This window comes from Nicotiana tomentosiformis, chromosome 10 (genome assembly GCF_000390325.3).
Source record: "Nicotiana tomentosiformis chromosome 10, ASM39032v3, whole genome shotgun sequence".
Lineage (NCBI taxonomy): Eukaryota > Viridiplantae > Streptophyta > Magnoliopsida > Solanales > Solanaceae > Nicotiana > Nicotiana tomentosiformis.
In genome coordinates, this window is record NC_090821.1 from 79,327,791 (window position 1) to 79,346,776 (window position 18,986).

Genomic DNA, 18,986 nt, shown 5'->3' on the forward strand with positions numbered 1-18,986 from the left:
CTCACTTTTCTTCATCCTCCCTACCACCTCTTAACCCTGGACGGCAGCGCCGCCCTAAATGTCGCCACATAACTCTAAACCTCACCCCATAATCCTAAGCTCCCTCCCATCACCAACCTACCATTAATTCCCCTCAATTTCCATTAGAGCTCCGTGAATCTTAGATTTAAGATCGGAACCCGTTTGACCCCATTGGCCGTTTGACATCTCATGGGTCCTTTTCCCTCAAAAACCCGGCCAGAAGTAAATTTCGAGCCGTATTCTTCAAAGGAAAAGAACCGGGGAGGTCAGCTTTGTTTAGAATTGGGCGTCATTGGTCTCTTTGGGGTCGATTTTGGTCATCTATGTCATGAGCCGTGATTTGGTAATTTTTTCTCTCTGTTTTTTTTATTTTTATAGTTGTTCTATTATTATTTGTTTAATCAATTCAATTACAGATTTTAGGTTCTTTTGTTAATTAATTTTATAACACGTTAATATTTAGTTAATTTCAGTCATATCCTAACCTCATTGCATTTATCATTCTCAGAGTGATTAGTCTTAAATCTTAATTGTTCAAAATCAGCATTTTCTTTTATTTGACCTCCTGAGTTTCTTTTTTTGATTTTGGGACTTGGTGGTCTGCCGGGTTTGACAGTCGAGAGCCCAATTAGATTTGGGTATGTCTTGGGCCATTTAGCCATGGCATTTGGCCCAGACCCAAGATGAAGTTTCTAGAAAATGGGCAGCTGTCCAATTTTCAGTTAAAAAATGCTGAAATTGGATAAGAAAGGGACATGTGTAGAATTAGTTAGGAAAGAATCTTTTTCCCTAAATTTTAGGGAGAGTACATAGGAGGTGAGACGATCCTATCTGCCCTATAAAAAGGGACTCCCCTCACAGAACTTCACACGTTAAAAAATGTGCACACTCACTCTAAAAAGATACACAGAGAATTCACCTTTATTTTCCATTTTTCTGCTTTCATCCGAAATTTTGAGCAACTTCTGGATTTCTGGGTTAAATTTGAAGCTATTTTGAATTGTTCTCTTTGCTGCTGTTCTGTTTTGCTGATACATCTTCTCAACTTCATAGCTTTTTTTTTTTTTTTTTTTTGGGTCTAATTCTGCTGTAAACAGGTATGTGGCTGAACATCTATGCATGGGGTCATATGCATGAAGTTTTGAATTATCTACTGCCTCACTCTCAATGTCGTGTGGTTATGTGAGCTGAGTTCCAGATTTTGATTACCTGTTTCTGTTTTTGTTCGGATTTACTTATGTTTTCTTTTAGTAAGTTGAAATTTGGCATTAAATGTATGTATTAATTACCCCCATTATGTGACTGTTAATTGGAATTGATTTGAGGTGCATGTTTGAGTTGATAACAGCTTAGTCGTAAGGCTCTGAGCATGTTTTTCTTACTTTTATTTAGTTGTGATGATCTAATAGTGATTTATTAAAACCCTAGGCGGTTTGATACCAATTTTGGTTAAGTAGCTGCAGATTTTTCGAGCTCTTTTAGGTGCTAAATCTGCTTAATTACTTGATGTATAGGAGCTGAATTTTGGCTGAAGGTGTAAAAGTAGCCATGTTGCAGCATGTAATAGTAGGCTGTGTGTGCAAACTTTAAGTTTGATTCAGCTTTGCAAATGTATTTATGAGCCAGTCTTTAATACATGATGTTTCTTCCTTTCCAAAGTCGTTATTTTAAGTATTTGAATAAGCTTTGAGCAATATTAACCTACAACATCAGTAATGGACTTTTAACGTATTTTTGAAACTTAGAGCAATTATAGAAAATCTATTTCAAATCAAGACATGTTCACTCGTGACTTCCCTCAAAACTTTAAAAAATCAATTAAAACATCAACATTCATAGCTTTGCTTTAGGTGCGATTAATAAATCATCGTGATTTTCCGTGGCATAGTCATGACGTGTAATACCCAATTCAAGTGTGTGTTTCACGTGACTCGATTATAACTTCGAACAATAATAAAATTAAACACGTTGTAGATTGTGGGTGCGTTTCACGTGGCGTAATTTGCGATGTGTACAAATAAACGAGTGCGCGACGTCGCGACTTGTTCAAAAAATATTTTCATAAATCATGGCCTCACAATCAATCCCAAAGTAGTTTAAGAATAAACAACTCATGAATATCGTAGTTTTCTTTATGCGCGTAATTAAATCATCACGACTATGAGTACGGTTCTCGTGGCACAGTCATGATACGTAATCCCAATTCGGGTGCGCATTTCATGCGACCCGATCATGACCTCAAACAATAACTAAAATAAATGTGTTGTACATCGTGGGTACGGTTCCCGTGACGCGATTCGCAATATGTACAAAAACAAACGAGTGCGCGACATCGCGACTTGTTCAAATAATTCCTTAAATAATTAAAAGCGACTAAAAAGTTTAAAATGCACCAATATGTTTAAAATACGTAATAAATCAGACAACTAGGCCAATTAATAATAGTTGAGCGACTGTGCTAAAATCATGCAATCGGGGAATGCCTAATACCTTCTCCCGGGTTAACAAAATTTCTTACCCGGTCTTCTGGTTTTCGCAGACTTTTAACAGAGTCAAATTTTCTCGATTTATGATTTAAAATAAACCGGTGACTTGGAACACCATAAATTATTTCAAGTGGCGACTCTGATAAAAATAATAATCCCATTTCGATAATGACACTTAAATTGAAAAAACTCCCTATCCCTCTCGGGAAAAAGGAGGTGTGACAGTTCTCTCTATAAAGGTTGACAAAAATCGAACGACTTCGATCGGTAATATTATTAAATTTATATTTGAATTATTTTAAAATTGATTTTCCGACCGAACTCGGTCTGAAATATTTAATTATAACTTATTCCGGTTGGTAAATTAAATATATATAATTTTTGTTATATTAAAAACCAATTGCCTTGGGCGGAAAATGATAATTTCAAATATTCCGACCGATTTCAGTCGGAAATTTTGAAAACCTTTAATAAAAAATTAATTTTGTAGATTATATACAAGTATGACCATGTTTCGGTCGGAATTTTTATTTTTTTTGTTGTGGGACCACTATTTCCGTTGTCAGTAATATTTTCTTTGACTTTTGCGATCAAGTTACTTAATTTTCGACCGATTTCGATCGGGTTTTTTTTTCTACCGACTTCAGTCGGTATTTGTTGGATGAATTTTGCCAGTTTTCTAATAGTGATAACTGAGACTTCTTACCCTATGAATAAATATTTAATTAAAATGAAAATAGTAAGAAAAAACCAGTTGTGCATTAACATTAAGTTGCTAGCGTATCGATGATGGATTAAGGGTAACACAGATGGTGCTTCAAAGTAAAATTAGGGGTCCAAACAAATGTATATATGCTGGCATATATGCAATTCTCTTGGCCGTGCAAACCAAAAGGGGTTGGGAAGATGATCTTTGAAACAGATTCTAGATTTGCTATGTAAGTGCTAAATAGAGTGAAAGAAAAATTAAGAACACACGATTTCTCATGATTAATCACAATATCTGTTTCACTACTCCTTAATATATATATATTTATATGCTTCATACACGAACTACATTGTAAAGAACATATTCTATGATGCTCCAACGATGTTTGGTTGTTATGGTGGAGAGAAGAGAGTTATCGCTGTGTTCTGCTAATGTAATTTTTTTTATAATTTTGGAGAGATACAATTTTTCAGGAAGAGCCTTAATAATAGCGTCTCTGTGCTTTTAATTTATTAATATGGCCCCTAAATTGGCACGGATTATTCAATGCACACCTAAACTTGTTGTAATCCTAATTATATTACATTACTTGGTTATCTGACAGTCTCAACGCCCTAATTAATCTCACCTGACGGAGGCCGTGAGAACGACGTGCCGCCATATGGCTCGAAAAATAAATTCGAGCGATTTTTTTTTAATTATTATTATTATACATATTTGGCTCGAAACCTAACGTCTCTCTCTTTCTCTCTCTAACCTAACGTCTCTCTCTCTCTCTAACCTCGGCTAACACCGACGTAATTCCGGTGGCCTCCACCAGATCGAGTCAGGTAACTCCCCTTCCCTTCCTCTTTCCCCATCCCAGATCCGGCGATCTGTCCCCCCTCCCTCCCCCCCCTTTCATCTTCTCTTTATCTCCCCCTGTTTCTGCCTCCTCTTTCTTCCTCATCCACTATCCCTTTTCTCCTCTACCCTTGTCTTATTATCTCCAGCTTTTGTTTTTTTTGTTTTTGGTATTTTTTATTGTCTTTCATTTTTTCTCTGTCGACGGGCATCTCCGCCGGGCAGCGGAGTTCTTCTTGGGCGGCTAGGCCTTCTTGGCTGTCTTCTGTCCTTTCTTGGTATGTTGCTTGTCGAATTTTTGGCGTAGCAGCGGCGGTAGAGGAATCTGCACAAGGGCAATTTTTCGGCGAGCCTTGAGAGGAAGGTGTGGCCCAGATGCGGGCAACTGGAGGTGGGCGGCGGGTAGGCATTTCGGACTGTATATGTTGTTGGTCAACACCATTTTGGCATCCATAGACATTCCAGGTTCTATCATTCCTGCTTCGTATTCGTATCTTGCGTGTGCATAGCTTTGTTGCCTGCCTTTTACCCTTGAATATTGCATTAGTTTCCTGCCTTTGTTGCATGTTACCTTTCTTGGCCATTAGCTTAGTCACTGTACCTCTTGTGTGATTAAGATAATATTTTAGTCTACATTGAAGCTTTTCAACTTGTCTGCATTTGCGTTAGTTTTAATCTTAATTTGTAGTCCTTAGTTTCTTTATGGGTGAGGTGGCTAGTCGAAATGATGGTAGAGTAGTATCATGTCCTCGGGTGGGCCGGGGGCATGGGGAAAGGGTGGTAAGGGAGGTAAGGGATCTAGTAGGCTGAGAGCGGGGTCGTGTAACATAGGGACACTGACGGGTAAGACTATAGAGTTAGGGAAGATTCTTCATAAGAAAGGGATTAATATAGCATGTGTTCAGGAGACTAGATGGAAGGCTACGAGGGTACGGGATGCTAACGGGTTTAAGCTATGGTATTCAGGAGGAGCAGTGGGCAAGAATGGGATAGGTATTTTAGTTGATAGAGACCTTAGAGAGATGGTGGTGGATGTTAGGAGGGTAAACGATAAGCTAATGACTATTAAGCTAGTGGTTAGTGGGGACACTTTTAACATGATTAGCGCTTACGAGCCTCAGGTGGGCCTGAGCGACGAGGTCAAAGACGCTTCTAGGATGATTTGGATAAGGTTATACATAGTATTCCGCACTTCGAGAAGCTCGTCATTGAGGGTGATTTTTATGGCCATATTGGGGTGACTGCTAGGGGTTATGATGAGGTGCATGGCGGGTTCGGTTTCGGAGTTAGGAATGAGGGAAGTACGTCTTTGTTGGGTTTTGCTAAAGCATTTGACCTAGTGTTAGCTAATTCGTGTTTCCAGAAGAGGGAGGAACACTTGGTCTCTTTCCGGGGTAAGGTTTCCAGGACTTAGATTGATTACCTTCTCCTTAGGAGGGGAGATAAGGGCATGTATACCTATTGCAAGGTTATCCCGAGTGTGTGTCTGTTGACGAAGCATAGACTCCTGGTAATGGACTTGGAGGTCAAGAGAGTAAGGAAGAAGAGAGCGGTGTACGGCCAACCGAAGATTAAGTGGGGAAGCCTTGACTAAGGAAAAGGCACAAAAGTTGAGAGAAACGATGTTGGCCATGGGGGCCTGGAGGAGTAGTGGGGACGCAAGTAGTATGTGGACCACGACAACGAACTACATTAGGGAAGCTGCTAGAGAGGTGTTAGGCATATCGAAGGGTTATTCGGGAGGGCACAAAGGGGACTGGTGGTGGAATGAAGAGGTCCAAGGAAAAGTGGAAGCTAAGAAAGCCGCATATCTGAAGCTAGTAAGGAGCACTAATGAGGAGGAGCAGAGGACGTGTAGGGAGCGTTATAAGTTGGCAAGGAAAGAGGCAAAATTGGAAATCACGGTGGCTAAGACTGCAGATTTTGAGCGATTGTATGAGGATCTTGGGGACAAAGGAGGCGACAGAAAGATGTACAAGTTAACCAAGATCAGGGAGAGGAAGGCTCGGGACCTGGATCAAGTGCGGTGCATCAAAGACGAAGACATTAGGGTTCTAGTGGAAGAGGCGAGTATTAAGCGTAGATGGAAGGAGTACTTTCATAGACTCCTGAATGAGGAAGTGGATGGGAACATCGTACTAAGAGAGTTGGAAAACTCAGGGAGTCAGAGAGATTTTGGGTTTTGCAGGCGTATTAGAAGCGAGGAGGTTAAGGGGGCAATGTGGAAGATGAGCAGGGGTAAGGCATCTAGGCCTGACGAGATCCCAGTAGAATTTTGGAAGGAAGTGGGGCGGGCAGGCTTGGAATGGATTACTAGATTGTTTGATATCATTTTCAGGGGGAAGGAGATGACCGGGGAGTGGCAGTGGAGTTTGATGATCCCGTTGTACAAGAACAAAGGTGATATTCAGGACTGCAACAACTATAGAGGTATCAAGATGTTGAGTTATACTATAAAAATTTGGGAGAGGGTGGTGGAGAAGAGGGTGCGACGTAGTGCTACTATTTCCGAGAACTAGTTCGGGTTTATGCCATGAAGGTCTACTACTTAATCCATTCACCTTTTGAGGAGACTGGTGGAGCAGTATAGGGAAAGGAAGAAGAACTTGCATATGGTATTCATAGACCTGGAGAAGGCTTATGATAAATTCCCGAGAGAGGTCCTATGGAGATGTATATGGGCTAGCGGTGTCCCAGTGACGTATATTAGAGTGATTAAGGACATGTACGAGGGAGCGAAGACTCGGGTGAGGACTGCGGAAGGAGACTCGGATCATTTTCCAGTGGAGATGGGGTTGCATCAGGGATCAGCTCTTAGCCCATTTTTGTTTGCCTTAGAGTTAGAGGTGCTGACGCGACACATACAAGGGGAGGTGCCATGGTGTATGCTATTCGCTGACGATATAGTCCTGATTGATGAGACACGTGATGGAGTTAACGTTAAGTTGGAAGTTTGGAGGGAGACACTGGAGTCTAAGGGTTTTAAGTTGAGTAGGTCGAAAACTAAGTACTTGGAGTGCAAGTTCAGAGATTGGATGCATGAAGAAGGAGTGGAAGTGAAGATTGGTACTCAAGTCGTCCCCAAAAAAAATAGTTTCAAGTATCTTGGGTCAATTATTCAAGGAAACAAGGAGATTGACGAGGATGTTACCCATCGTATTGGAGCGGGGTGGATGAGCTGGAGGCATGCGTCGGGGGTTTTGTGTGATAAGAGTATGACACCTAGACTTAAGGGCAAGTTCTATAGAGTGGTGGTTAGGCCGGCTATATTATATTGGGCTGAGAGTTGGCCCGTCAAGAAGTCCCATATCCAGAAGATTAAAGAAGCTGAGATGCGGATATTGAGATGGATGTGTGGTCATACCAGGAAGGACATGATCAGGAATGAGGTTATTAGGGACAATGTATGAGTGACATCGATGGAGGACAAGTTGCGGGAGTCGAGGTTGAGATGGTTCGGGCATGTGAAAAGGAGAGACATAGATGATCCGGCCAGGAGATGTGAGAGGTTTCCATTGCGGGTCTGAGGAAGGGTAGAGGCAGGCCTAAGAAGTATTGGGGTGAGGTAGTTAGGCAGGACATGTCATTGCTCCAGCTTACCGAGGATATGACCCAAGATAGAAAGACGTGAAAGTCGAGGATTAGAGTTGTAAGTTGACAGTTAGTAATGTGTTCCTCCTAGGCTTACCAGTAGTACTAGGATTATTTTTGTGTTATCTTATTCAGGATTATTTACTATTACATGATGTGTCATCTGTGCCCGTTACCTTAATATATTATTGTTACTATTGTTTGCTACTTGTTACCTTATCTCCATTGTTCCTTGAGTCGAGGGTCTATCGGAAACAACATCTCTATCTTTATAAGGTAGAGGTAAGGTTTGCGTACACACTATCCTCCCCAGACAACTTTTATGGGAATACACTAGGTTCGTTGTTGTTGTTGTTGTTGTATATTTGGCTCGAAAAAGATACACAATTAGACTAAATAGTCATATATTGCAAAAAATTATAATATTAAAAATATATAGTTGAAACTCCAATTATTTTGCTAAAACCTTTTGATTGGTTAAAAATAAAGGAATTCCAACTATGTTTCCAACAAATTTGGTCGGAAAACGAAAAAATATTGAATTGTAAATAGTAACTGCTTCTAAAAAAGATCCATAATTAGAATAAATAAACTATTGTATATGAGTATGTGATGATTAATGATTGAAAAGAAAATCTCATTTGAAAGCCGATTTTTTGAAAATTTCACTCCCATCTGATCGTACTTATATTCAAATGTTGTGCTTTGTAATATATAGATATTTTGATTTTGTATGATATTATGTGGCCTTATTCATTTCTATGGAATTTTCAAAAAGAAAAATATTGAGAAGAAAAAGCAAATGAATAAATTAAAGATTTTAAATGATTTAACAATCTGTGACTAAGTCGAAAATGAAAAACATATAAGATAAAAAAGAAAATTCGAAGCTAGTTTAAAAACCCTAATCCAACGCTTGGGAATCTTTCTATAACTGCTCCTAGTAATTATTATCAAATTAGGATTGCTTTTTTTTATTAGGTTTTCCCACCCGTGTGGGGTTTTTCAGGATTCATGCTTATAAATACGTACATAAATAGTTGCTATTGATATAATACCAATGGCTCTTTCGAGCAGCATGTGGCAAGAAGACGTCTCCATAGAAATAATGGAGAAGATAGTAAAGAAAACAATAAGCATAGGTAACTACATACGCATGTCTGCCGTTTGCAAGTCATGGCGATCGATGTTTGCTCATGAGCATGTAAAACCATCAGATGTCGAAGCCCCTTGGCTTTTGCAACTCAAAGATTGTGAATATAATGATCATATAGGATTCAACTTTTATAGCTTGTCCGATGGCCGTTTTTACTCTTTTAAGATACCTAATCATATTCTGAACAAATACCCTAAAGTAGCTCAAGGACCTGCATACTGTTTTTCTACTTCTAACGGTTGGTTGGTTCTTATAGTTGGACCTAATCATAATCCGGACATGTTTCTTTTCGATCCTATTTCAGAAATCGATGTCAACCTTCCTTCATTGACAACAGTCCCAACCTTATTATTTCAGCCTGATTATATAATTACCCCATCTTTGGTCCTTTCGGTTCAAGTATTTTCAGTCTCAGATGATCTGACCAAAAATCTCATAGTGGCTGCCATTTTTCGGGATGAGGTGAATAATCGTGAAATTTTGGGATTCTGTAATTGTGACATTGGAGTCGCGGAAGAAGAGAGCTCGTGGAAAATATTTGCGGATGAAAGAAATATTAGATACCAAAGCCTGTTATTTCATGCTGGTAAGTTGCACGCTTTGATATTAAATCTGGATAACGAGTTTGAATCCGACAAGAGAATTGTTGACGAGATCAACCATGTCATCGTTCTCAAGCCTGATTATTGTGAGGTGAAGTTGTATCATATTCAGGCTTGTGATAATGAGGTTAATATTGCTCATTCTGGCCTGAAATATATATATTTGGCTAAGTCAATCACGGGAGAGCTGCTTATAATTTGGGACTGGGCATATCCATACTATGAAGATGGAGATGAAGATATTTGCTATATGTTGGGGCTGACGCATATGCGAGGTGACGTGTGCATATATGCGCACCATGATTATTCATGATCCAGGAAGATTCTAAGCTATTGCATGCCTTGTTTTTCTATCATGTTTTCTTTGACACTGTGTTTTCTACATTTGTTGACTACATGAGCTATTATTCATGCTAGAAATTATGTTCGGACTATTGCCTATCTGTTGGAGATATGAGAGGGCTATTTTTGTTATATTGAGCTATTTGCCTTAGCCGTAATCATATTTTTTTAGTCATGATATTATATCTGTGTGTTATATCTCTATCAGCTATATGCACTCTTTATATGTTATCTTAGATGTTGAGAGTGCTTGTATGTGTGACACTTATTTGAGCTGAGTTGTATTAGTTTTTTTCCTTGTTATTTCCCTACTGACTATTTATACAAGCTTTTATATGTATGTTTAATATAACTGAAACTTTTTACCCTATGAATAAATATTTAATTAAAAGGAAAATAGTAAGAAAAAGCCAATTGTGCATTTACATTATGGTTCGATCGTTTGGTTAGATGAACACACTAAGTTGCTAGTATATCGATGATGGATTAAGGGTAACACAGATGGTGCTTCAAAGTAAAATTAGGGGTCCAAACAAATGTATATATGCTGGCATATATGCAATTCTCTTGGCCGTGCAAACCAAAAGGGGTTGGGAAGATGATCTTTGAAACAGATTCTAGATTTGCTATGTAAGTGCTAAATAGAGTGAAAGAAAAATTAAGAACACACGATTTCTCATGATTAATCACAATATCTGTTTCACTACTCCTTAATATATATATATTTATATGCTTCATACACGAACTACATTGTAAAGAACATATTCTATGATGCTCCAACGATGTTTGGTTGTTATGGTGGAGAGAAGAGAGTTATCGCTGTGTTCTGCTAATGTAATTTTTTTTATAATTTTGGAGAGATACAATTTTTCAGGAAGAGCCTTAATAATAGCGTCTCTGCGCTTTTAATTTACTAGGTTTATGGTACGCGCTTTGTGCGTGTACCCATGTCAGTGAATATACAACTTTTTAATTTTTTAAGAAATCGTATAAATATTATTAAATAATATATTTACATTAAAAAAAAATATAAGTTCTTAAAAATTATGAATACTTATTATATTTAGCTAGCTCGATAAATGAAGTAATATGACTCTTTGTGATTGTATTTTCGCCAATTATCTAAATTGTTTGATTGTCTTCTTTAATTCTCTCTCGTCAATCTCTCTTTCTCTTCTATATATTTGTTTTTGTTGTAGAGTGTCGTTTTAAAATGTTATACTTAAAAAGTCAATGAACAGTAAATATTATTTGAGTACAAAAATAAAAGAGTTCAAATATAATATCGAATAAATTATATTCATGTTATGACAGAAAATTATGTCCATGTTATATTATTTAAATAAGAAGGTAAAATCTCGATTGTATTTTAAATCCTAAATATCTAAACTTCCAACGTATTAATAAAAAGAAGAAGGATTCAAAGGGTAAAAGTTGATGAATGTTTTAATTTTGAGTCTTTGTATTTAACTATTACAAACCACTTTTGTTTTCATTTGCAAAGCAGGGATTAGGTAAAATAGGGACCGGTACGGGGCAAGACACACATGAAATGCTCTTGCACTTATGTGTGGGCTCCTATTTTGCGAAGCTTACGCCTCAAGCGCTCGACATGTGCTTGATATGTGTCTTGACGCTTTATACACGGGCTCGTCCCACAATTCATGTGCTGCTTTGTGTAATTAGCTTTGTAGATCATAAAAAATTCACTAACAATCTTTTGACTTGTCAAAAGCTCTCTTAATTAATTGCATATCAGAAATTAAAAACAATAATATTACATCATGAAAGTGAATTTGATAGAACCTCTCATCCAAAAATATTTCATGTTATAATTTTTGTTAGGCCGATATTATTGCATTCTTTATAATTTTTTCAACAAATCTTCAATTTTACTTTATTTCGTTTGAAATAATTTTATCATATTTGTAGGTGACGAAACTTATTACTTAATATTTAGTGTTTGGTGAATAACAACTTTTAAATATTTATATCCATTAATTTTCTTTTAGTAATGATTAGAGTTATGAATTATCTTTTAATTTATTAATAGCTTATTGGAAGCATATAATGATAAATTGTATTATGTAGTTGTGAACTATTCCTTGAAAATTATATTTGTAAATATTTTATTAACCTGAAAAGGGACTTTTTTGTAATTAAATTGTAAATATTTTATTAACCTGAAAATGGACTTTTTTTTTTGTAATTAAATAATTTCATTAATCACGTCTTTTTATGTAAAAAAAGGGACTCTAAATCTAAAAGAAGTGCAATGTGTTTAGAAACTTTCCAAATGTGAATTTGCAATGTTTCAGTCTTTTACTTTTTTTTTTCTTTTCTATTTTCCTCTTTTAAATTTTCGTTTTCTTTTACCCTATGTGGCTTAGAAGTCTTATTAATGTGAATGTGCAATGTTTTTCCTTAAGCTTTTAAACCTAAAAACCGTATTATGATGTGTCATTATTTTGTTTTTAAACAAATATGGTATATCACATAGTTAAAATAAGGAAAATTTTTATATAGAAAATTTAGTTGATTTAGAAGTCCTAAATATTAGAAAATAACTAAAAGTCCTATATATTAGAAAAATAATTATATAACTATTGTCCTAAATATTAGATAAATAATTAAATGACTATTTTGCCCAATATGAAATTAATTTTTAAAGGGTAAAAAAGGCGAACGACATTTCGCTAAAGGCCTTCGTGCTTTTAATATAGTATAGATAGATATAGATAGATAGATTAATATGGCCCCTAAACGAACTTCTTGTAATCCTAATTATATTACTTCGTTATTTGATACTCTCAACCCCCTAATTAATCTCACATGATGGAGGCCATGAGAACGACGTGCTGCCATATGACTCGAAAAAGAAATTTGAGCGATTTTTATTTTATTTTTTATACATATTTGGCTCGAAAAAGATACACAATTAGACTAAATAGTCATATATTGCAAAAAATTATAATATTAAAAATATATAGTTGAAACTCCAATTATTTTGCTAAAACCTTTTGATTGGTTAAAAATAAAGGAATTCCAACTATGTTTCCAACAAATTTGGTCGGAAAACGAAAAAATATTGAATTGTAAATAGTAACTGCTTCTAAAAAAGATCCATAATTAGAATAAATAAACTATTGTATATGAGTATGTGATGATTAATGATTGAAAAGAAAATCTCATTTGAAAGCCGATTTTTTGAAAATTTCACTCCCATCTGATCGTACTTATATTCAAATGTTGTGCTTTGTAATATATAGATATTTTGATTTTGTATGATATTATGTGGCCTTATTCATTTCTATGGAATTTTCAAAAAGAAAAATATTGAGAAGAAAAAGCAAATGAATAAATTAAAGATTTTAAATGATTTAACAATCTGTGACTAAGTCGAAAATGAAAAACATATAAGATAAAAAAGAAAATTCGAAGCTAGTTTAAAAACCCTAATCCAACGCTTGGGAATCTTTCTATAACTGCTCCTAGTAATTATTATCAAATTAGGATTGCTTTTTTTTATTAGGTTTTCCCACCCGTGTGGGGTTTTTCAGGATTCATGCTTATAAATACGTACATAAATAGTTGCTATTGATATAATACCAATGGCTCTTTCGAGCAGCATGTGGCAAGAAGACGTCTCCATAGAAATAATGGAGAAGATAGTAAAGAAAACAATAAGCATAGGTAACTACATACGCATGTCTGCCGTTTGCAAGTCATGGCGATCGATGTTTGCTCATGAGCATGTAAAACCATCAGATGTCGAAGCCCCTTGGCTTTTGCAACTCAAAGATTGTGAATATAATGATCATATAGGATTCAACTTTTATAGCTTGTCCGATGGCCGTTTTTACTCTTTTAAGATACCTAATCATATTCTGAACAAATACCCTAAAGTAGCTCAAGGACCTGCATACTGTTTTTCTACTTCTAACGGTTGGTTGGTTCTTATAGTTGGACCTAATCATAATCCGGACATGTTTCTTTTCGATCCTATTTCAGAAATCGATGTCAACCTTCCTTCATTGACAACAGTCCCAACCTTATTATTTCAGCCTGATTATATAATTACCCCATCTTTGGTCCTTTCGGTTCAAGTATTTTCAGTCTCAGATGATCTGACCAAAAATCTCATAGTGGCTGCCATTTTTCGGGATGAGGTGAATAATCGTGAAATTTTGGGATTCTGTAATTGTGACATTGGAGTCGTGGAAGAAGAGAGCTCGTGGAAAATATTTGCGGATGAAAGAAATATTAGATACCAAAGCCTGTTATTTCATGCTGGTAAGTTGCACGCTTTGATATTAAATCTGGATAACGAGTTTGAATCCGACAAGAGAATTGTTGACGAGATCAACCATGTCATCGTTCTCAAGCCTGATTATTGTGAGGTGAAGTTGTATCATATTCAGGCTTGTGATAATGAGGTTAATATTGCTCATTCTGGCCTGAAATATATATATTTGGCTAAGTCAATCACGGGAGAGCTTCTTATAGTTTGGGACTGGACAGATCCATACTATGAAGATGAAGATGAAGATGAAGATGACGATAATATCATTATCTATCCTACTGGTAAATTGACAATCCAACGATATGAAGATATGTGCAAGACAAGTAAAAAGTTTGAATATGTCACTAATTTGGGCGATCAAGCAGTATTTGTGTCACCAAATAGCAATTCCTTCTCAATTCCTGCAACAAGTGGCAATGAATGCCAAGAAAATTGCGTCTATTTTACCATGGATGCGATCAATACTCTAGGCCAAAAATCTCAAATCATTAATCGTCAATCAGGTGTTTATTGTATGCAAGAGGGAAGGATCAGACGACCTTTCCCATATCCACCTATTTGGTTTCAACCACGACTTCGCAATTAAATTGGCACTCTTCAGTTCGTGGTGCAATATTAATTAGGATGGAACTTTTGGATATTGGCATATATAGAGACAATTCGTAACTGTGACTAATTGTGAGTTACTTAGTATTGATTCCATGTTATATACCCTTTGTTATTCAAGCTTTGGATGTTCAAATAAGCTTGCATGTGGTCTCCTTAACTTGTCTTGGACAATATAACATATAAAAAAAAACACTATGTAACTACGGCTTTACTTCAAAAGATTATCTTATCAAAATCTGAATTGACTTTTTTTTTTTTTTTTTTCTGAACTTGATTGCTATATATGTACCTCAGTTAACAAATTTAACTTCTTAGTCAAGGGGAATTGGTCCTAATAAGAAACAGGTTGTGTAATCTAGACGAAACTTTTTAGTGCTTGTCCTCATCGATTATGGCTTGATCAGTCATATGCTTTGACATGAAAGGGAAAGATTCTACTTCATTTGGTAAATTCTGGAATACAACTGTTAGCTTACAAATTCACTGCTAGCAAATACGCATAGATGTCATGATCACAATGCAAGCTGGCTGGTTACGTTGTTGTAATTAATGACATGGGATTTTTTACCTAAAGTTCTCATCTGAAAATGTACCTCGCATCTTCCAAATGATATATTAAGTTCCCACTAAATCCCAATGCCAATTGTCACAAAATTGTCAATAGAATCATCATTCCAATTGAACTAAATGCATAGCGCATCAAGCCAATGATTAAGCTGTCTATCCAACGATCGAGATTACCATAAATTTATTCAACTATAAATCCAGAATTCAGTAAATTTTAAGGAATGTATGTTCAAATTCCCAGAAGGAACGTTTCTTGCATCTGATCTATATTGGAACTATTCTCGGATTTGATGGAAAAGTATGAAATAATAGATGATAAAATCTTAATAAAAAGATAGAGTTTGTATTTTTGCTAGAGAGAGTCTTCTCAAAATATGTTCTTATCAAATGAATATTACATACCTTTTCCCCTTATCCCTTTTTCTATTTATACAAGTCATATTCCTAACAACCCTAACAGTACAGATCAAGGGAATATTCTCTTTAATATCTTATTTCAAATAGTGATAGTTGCAGCTGTTGACGCAACAACCGACCTAGGCCGTGGTCAGCTCCTCGGTCACGAACCTTGGTGCTTCCTAACTGTCCTCGGCCAATCCCTTCCTCGATGTCGCGTTATTCCAATTTTCATCGTTTTCTGTGCCTCTGCCGTTTCGATTCCTGAGTTGGGTAACGGCGGTTGGCTTTCTCAATTCCGATGCTTGAATTCTTATAAATAGGGATATGAAACCATTTGTTTTATCCTTTGCTCTCTGGATATTGAAGCTCTACCTTCTTCTTCCTTCTTCATTCTGAGTTCTTGCCTTCTTGACCCTGCTACTGTATTTCTGCTCCTCCTATACTTACAACACCCTTTCTAAAAAACCAAAAATAGTCAATGTATCTTCTAGTTCCGGGGAGGAGGGGCGTACCTGACCCTGTCCCATTGGTTGTGCGCATGCCTCCTCATGACGATGAGGTTGCCATTGTTGCTGAAGATGAGAGCTTTCCTACGGTGGAGGAAATAATCCCCCGTAGTGAGAAGGTTAGATCCGATTTTTCAAAAGTGCCTACGGACGACCCTGAGATCTCGGAGTTGTTGATGAAGAAGGTTGGCCTTGTTGAATTTAGGGAAAAATTCAAAATTTAGGGATTTTCTTTTTGAAATTATTCGATCGAACCTGATGTGGGTTGCCTACGTATCATGTGAGAACATGAATCGAATCTTGCGTAGTTCGTGAAAATCGAAAATATAGTAAATAACCTAACTCTTTTTTTTTTTGGATTTTGAATTTTTTTTTAACTTCCGAAAAAAAGACTTAAAAAGAAGAAAGAAAATATTTTTGGATTTAGATTTGTTTATTTGTTTGTTTATTGAGAAGTTTTGAAAGAATGACTTCTAAAGAAGGAAAAAGTATATTTCTTTTTTGAATTTCGTTTCTTTTTTATTTGGGAGAGGGGGGGGGGGATTTCAAAAGAAAAACTAATAAAGAAAAAAGGAAATATTTTTGAATTTTTAAACTTTTGTTTTGAATTTATAAAAGAAATACTTCTAAAGAAAAAGAAAATATTTTTGAATCTTGAATTTTTTTTTCAATTTTCGAAAGAAGAATGAAAATATTTTTGGATTTTTGATTTTGGCTTTTTGTTTTTGTTTTTCGAAAGTTTTGAAAGAAAGACTTTTAAAGAAGAAAGAAATATTTTTTGTATTTTTGATTTTTGTTTTTTGAGTTTTTGGGAAAAAGACTTCTAAAAAAAGGTAGAAAATATTTTTTTGGATTTTGATTTGATTTTCTTTTCGAATGAAAAACTTCTAAGATGAAAGAAAATATTTTTGGTTTTAAAATTTTTTTAATTTGCGATTTTCTAAAGAAAGATTTCTAAAGGAAATAAAGGAAAAAAATTATTTGGATTTTTGAAAATTGGGGTCTCAAAGAAAGATTTTTCTACATAAGGAAGTAAAGGAAAATATTTTTGGATTTTTGAAAATTGGGGGCCGAACCCGATGAGGTTTGCCTACGTATCTCACATCCGGTGAGAATTAGACCTGTGTATTTGGTCAATTTGGCGGAACAGAGAAAACATGTTTTTTTTTAAAACATTGGCTTATTTTTTCTCCTTTTTTATCAAAAATTTGGTAGAGTTTCAAGGCATTTTCAAATATCGGGGTTTTTAGAATCGGGTGAATTTTCTATCCTACCTCTTTTGGTTTTTCTGTTGTTTTTATTTTCTTAACCGGTCAACAAACAAGCCGAAACAAATAAATGCACACGTAGCAGGTAAGATGCATCAGGATGGTCTTTTGTTTCGGGTAAACCTGTCCTAGACGGACCCAACTCCTGTGTTGAGTCCCCTAAGTCAAATGCACGTGATACAAACAAGTGCTCCTACTAGGGATCTGGAATGAGGTTTTGCTATTCTAGGTTTAAACCTGAGGATGTGTTCTAGACATGGCTTACCCAAGCGGACAACTTGAACCGAGGTGGGAGCGACGTACCGGGAGCACGAAATTTTACTCGTCCTTGTGGCTGATCCATCCTCGTTCTATTTGGTACGACCTCTAACAGAAAAGCGGGCCACGCGTACGTGTGCACCATATTTTTAGAAGACTCGGAAGGGAGGCGTAAGAAGATAGTTTAATTCAATTCAAATAATATTAAAGCGGTAATGAGCGGCAATTAGCACATTAGGCTCACAAACACAGTAATTTCAACATACAATAAAGCCAAGTACATATTAAATTACAAGCTCGAATTCTGAACCCTGAACCAGATATTCTGGGTTCTTTCCCCAGCAAAGTCGCCAGAGCGGTCACACCTCTTTTTTCCCGAAAAGGGGCATAGGGGATTAAAGAGTTTTTTCCAATTTGAGTGACAATTTTTATTTATTCAGAGTCGCCACTTGGGATAATTTATGGTGTCCCAAGTCACCGGTTTATTTAAAATCCCAAATCGAGGAAAATTGACTCTGCTTAAAAGTCTGCGAAACCAAAAGACCGGGTAAGGAATTCTGTTAACCGGGGAGAAGGTGTTAGACATTCCCAAGTTTCGTGGTTTTAATTGCTTGATTATTCGTAATTATGGAATTATCTTGAAACGGGTCACGCGTACCTGACTCTAAATTTGATTCCAAAAGAGAGTGGTCAAAGAAAATAACACCGGCTCAGAAGGGATAACGAATGGTGTAAAGTGTTTAGGTAGCAGAAAAAGGGCCTCCTAGCCTCGAGAATGCCAATTATAGTATCCTTTCATGATCACAACATTGATGAGCATGTATGTCTTGGAGTGTCGTGGTCGAAAGACACTTCCCATCCATTAAATGTCAAGCTTTCGACCAAGCTTCAATTGATTAAACATCTTTAAACCCGATCTTCACGATGATTTGAAGGTGAATTTACTCTACCTTAATTCCAAAGTATTTCAACTCTTTATTCAAACTCAAAAGTATCTTGTTCTCAGTTATCCAATTCAAACTTAAATCAATTTTCTAAGATCTGGCCAAAAACTCCGCATGCATGTCATATCACTAAAACTAGCGGGAAAGAACTAAGCATGGAATGACACAAAAGGACAAATTGTATTTCATTGAATAAACAACAACACAAAAAAAAAAATCCGAGTTACAACCCTAAAATAACCCGGATAATAAAAATAGCAACAAAACATACAGACAAGATTGACACAAACAAAATAGAGGGATAGAATGGTTTGACTCAATAAAACAAATAAAATCTAGATCACAACCCTGAAATAACCCAGATAATAGAAAAAATATCAAA

At 36.1% G+C, this 18,986-nt stretch overlaps 2 protein-coding genes and 1 long non-coding RNA gene across 3 annotated transcripts; all 3 read left to right on the plus strand.

The window, feature by feature from the left end:
- On the plus strand, positions 1-1,366 carry LOC104113738 (uncharacterized). The gene is made up of 2 exons (XR_690265.4): positions 1-364; positions 1,119-1,366. It is a non-coding gene; the product is annotated as an uncharacterized lncRNA (long non-coding RNA).
- Positions 1,367-5,681: 4,315 nt separating this feature from the next.
- On the plus strand, positions 5,682-6,578 carry LOC104113751 (uncharacterized). The gene has a single exon (XM_009624023.2). It carries the CDS (start codon positions 5,682-5,684, stop codon positions 6,576-6,578), a length of 897 nt encoding a protein of 298 aa, XP_009622318.2.
- Positions 6,579-13,361: 6,783 nt separating this feature from the next.
- On the plus strand, positions 13,362-14,639 carry LOC138900453 (uncharacterized). The gene has a single exon (XM_070187198.1). It carries the CDS (start codon positions 13,362-13,364, stop codon positions 14,637-14,639), a length of 1,278 nt encoding a protein of 425 aa, XP_070043299.1.
- Positions 14,640-18,986: the final 4,347 nt, after the last annotated feature.

Bases quoted from the DNA above. Each gene is read 5' to 3' on its own strand.
- LOC104113751 (XM_009624023.2), top strand. From the start codon at position 5,682: ATGTTGGCCATGGGGGCCTGGAGGAGTAGTGGGGACGCAAGTAGTATG.
- LOC138900453 (XM_070187198.1), top strand. From the start codon at position 13,362: ATGGCTCTTTCGAGCAGCATGTGGCAAGAAGACGTCTCCATAGAAATA.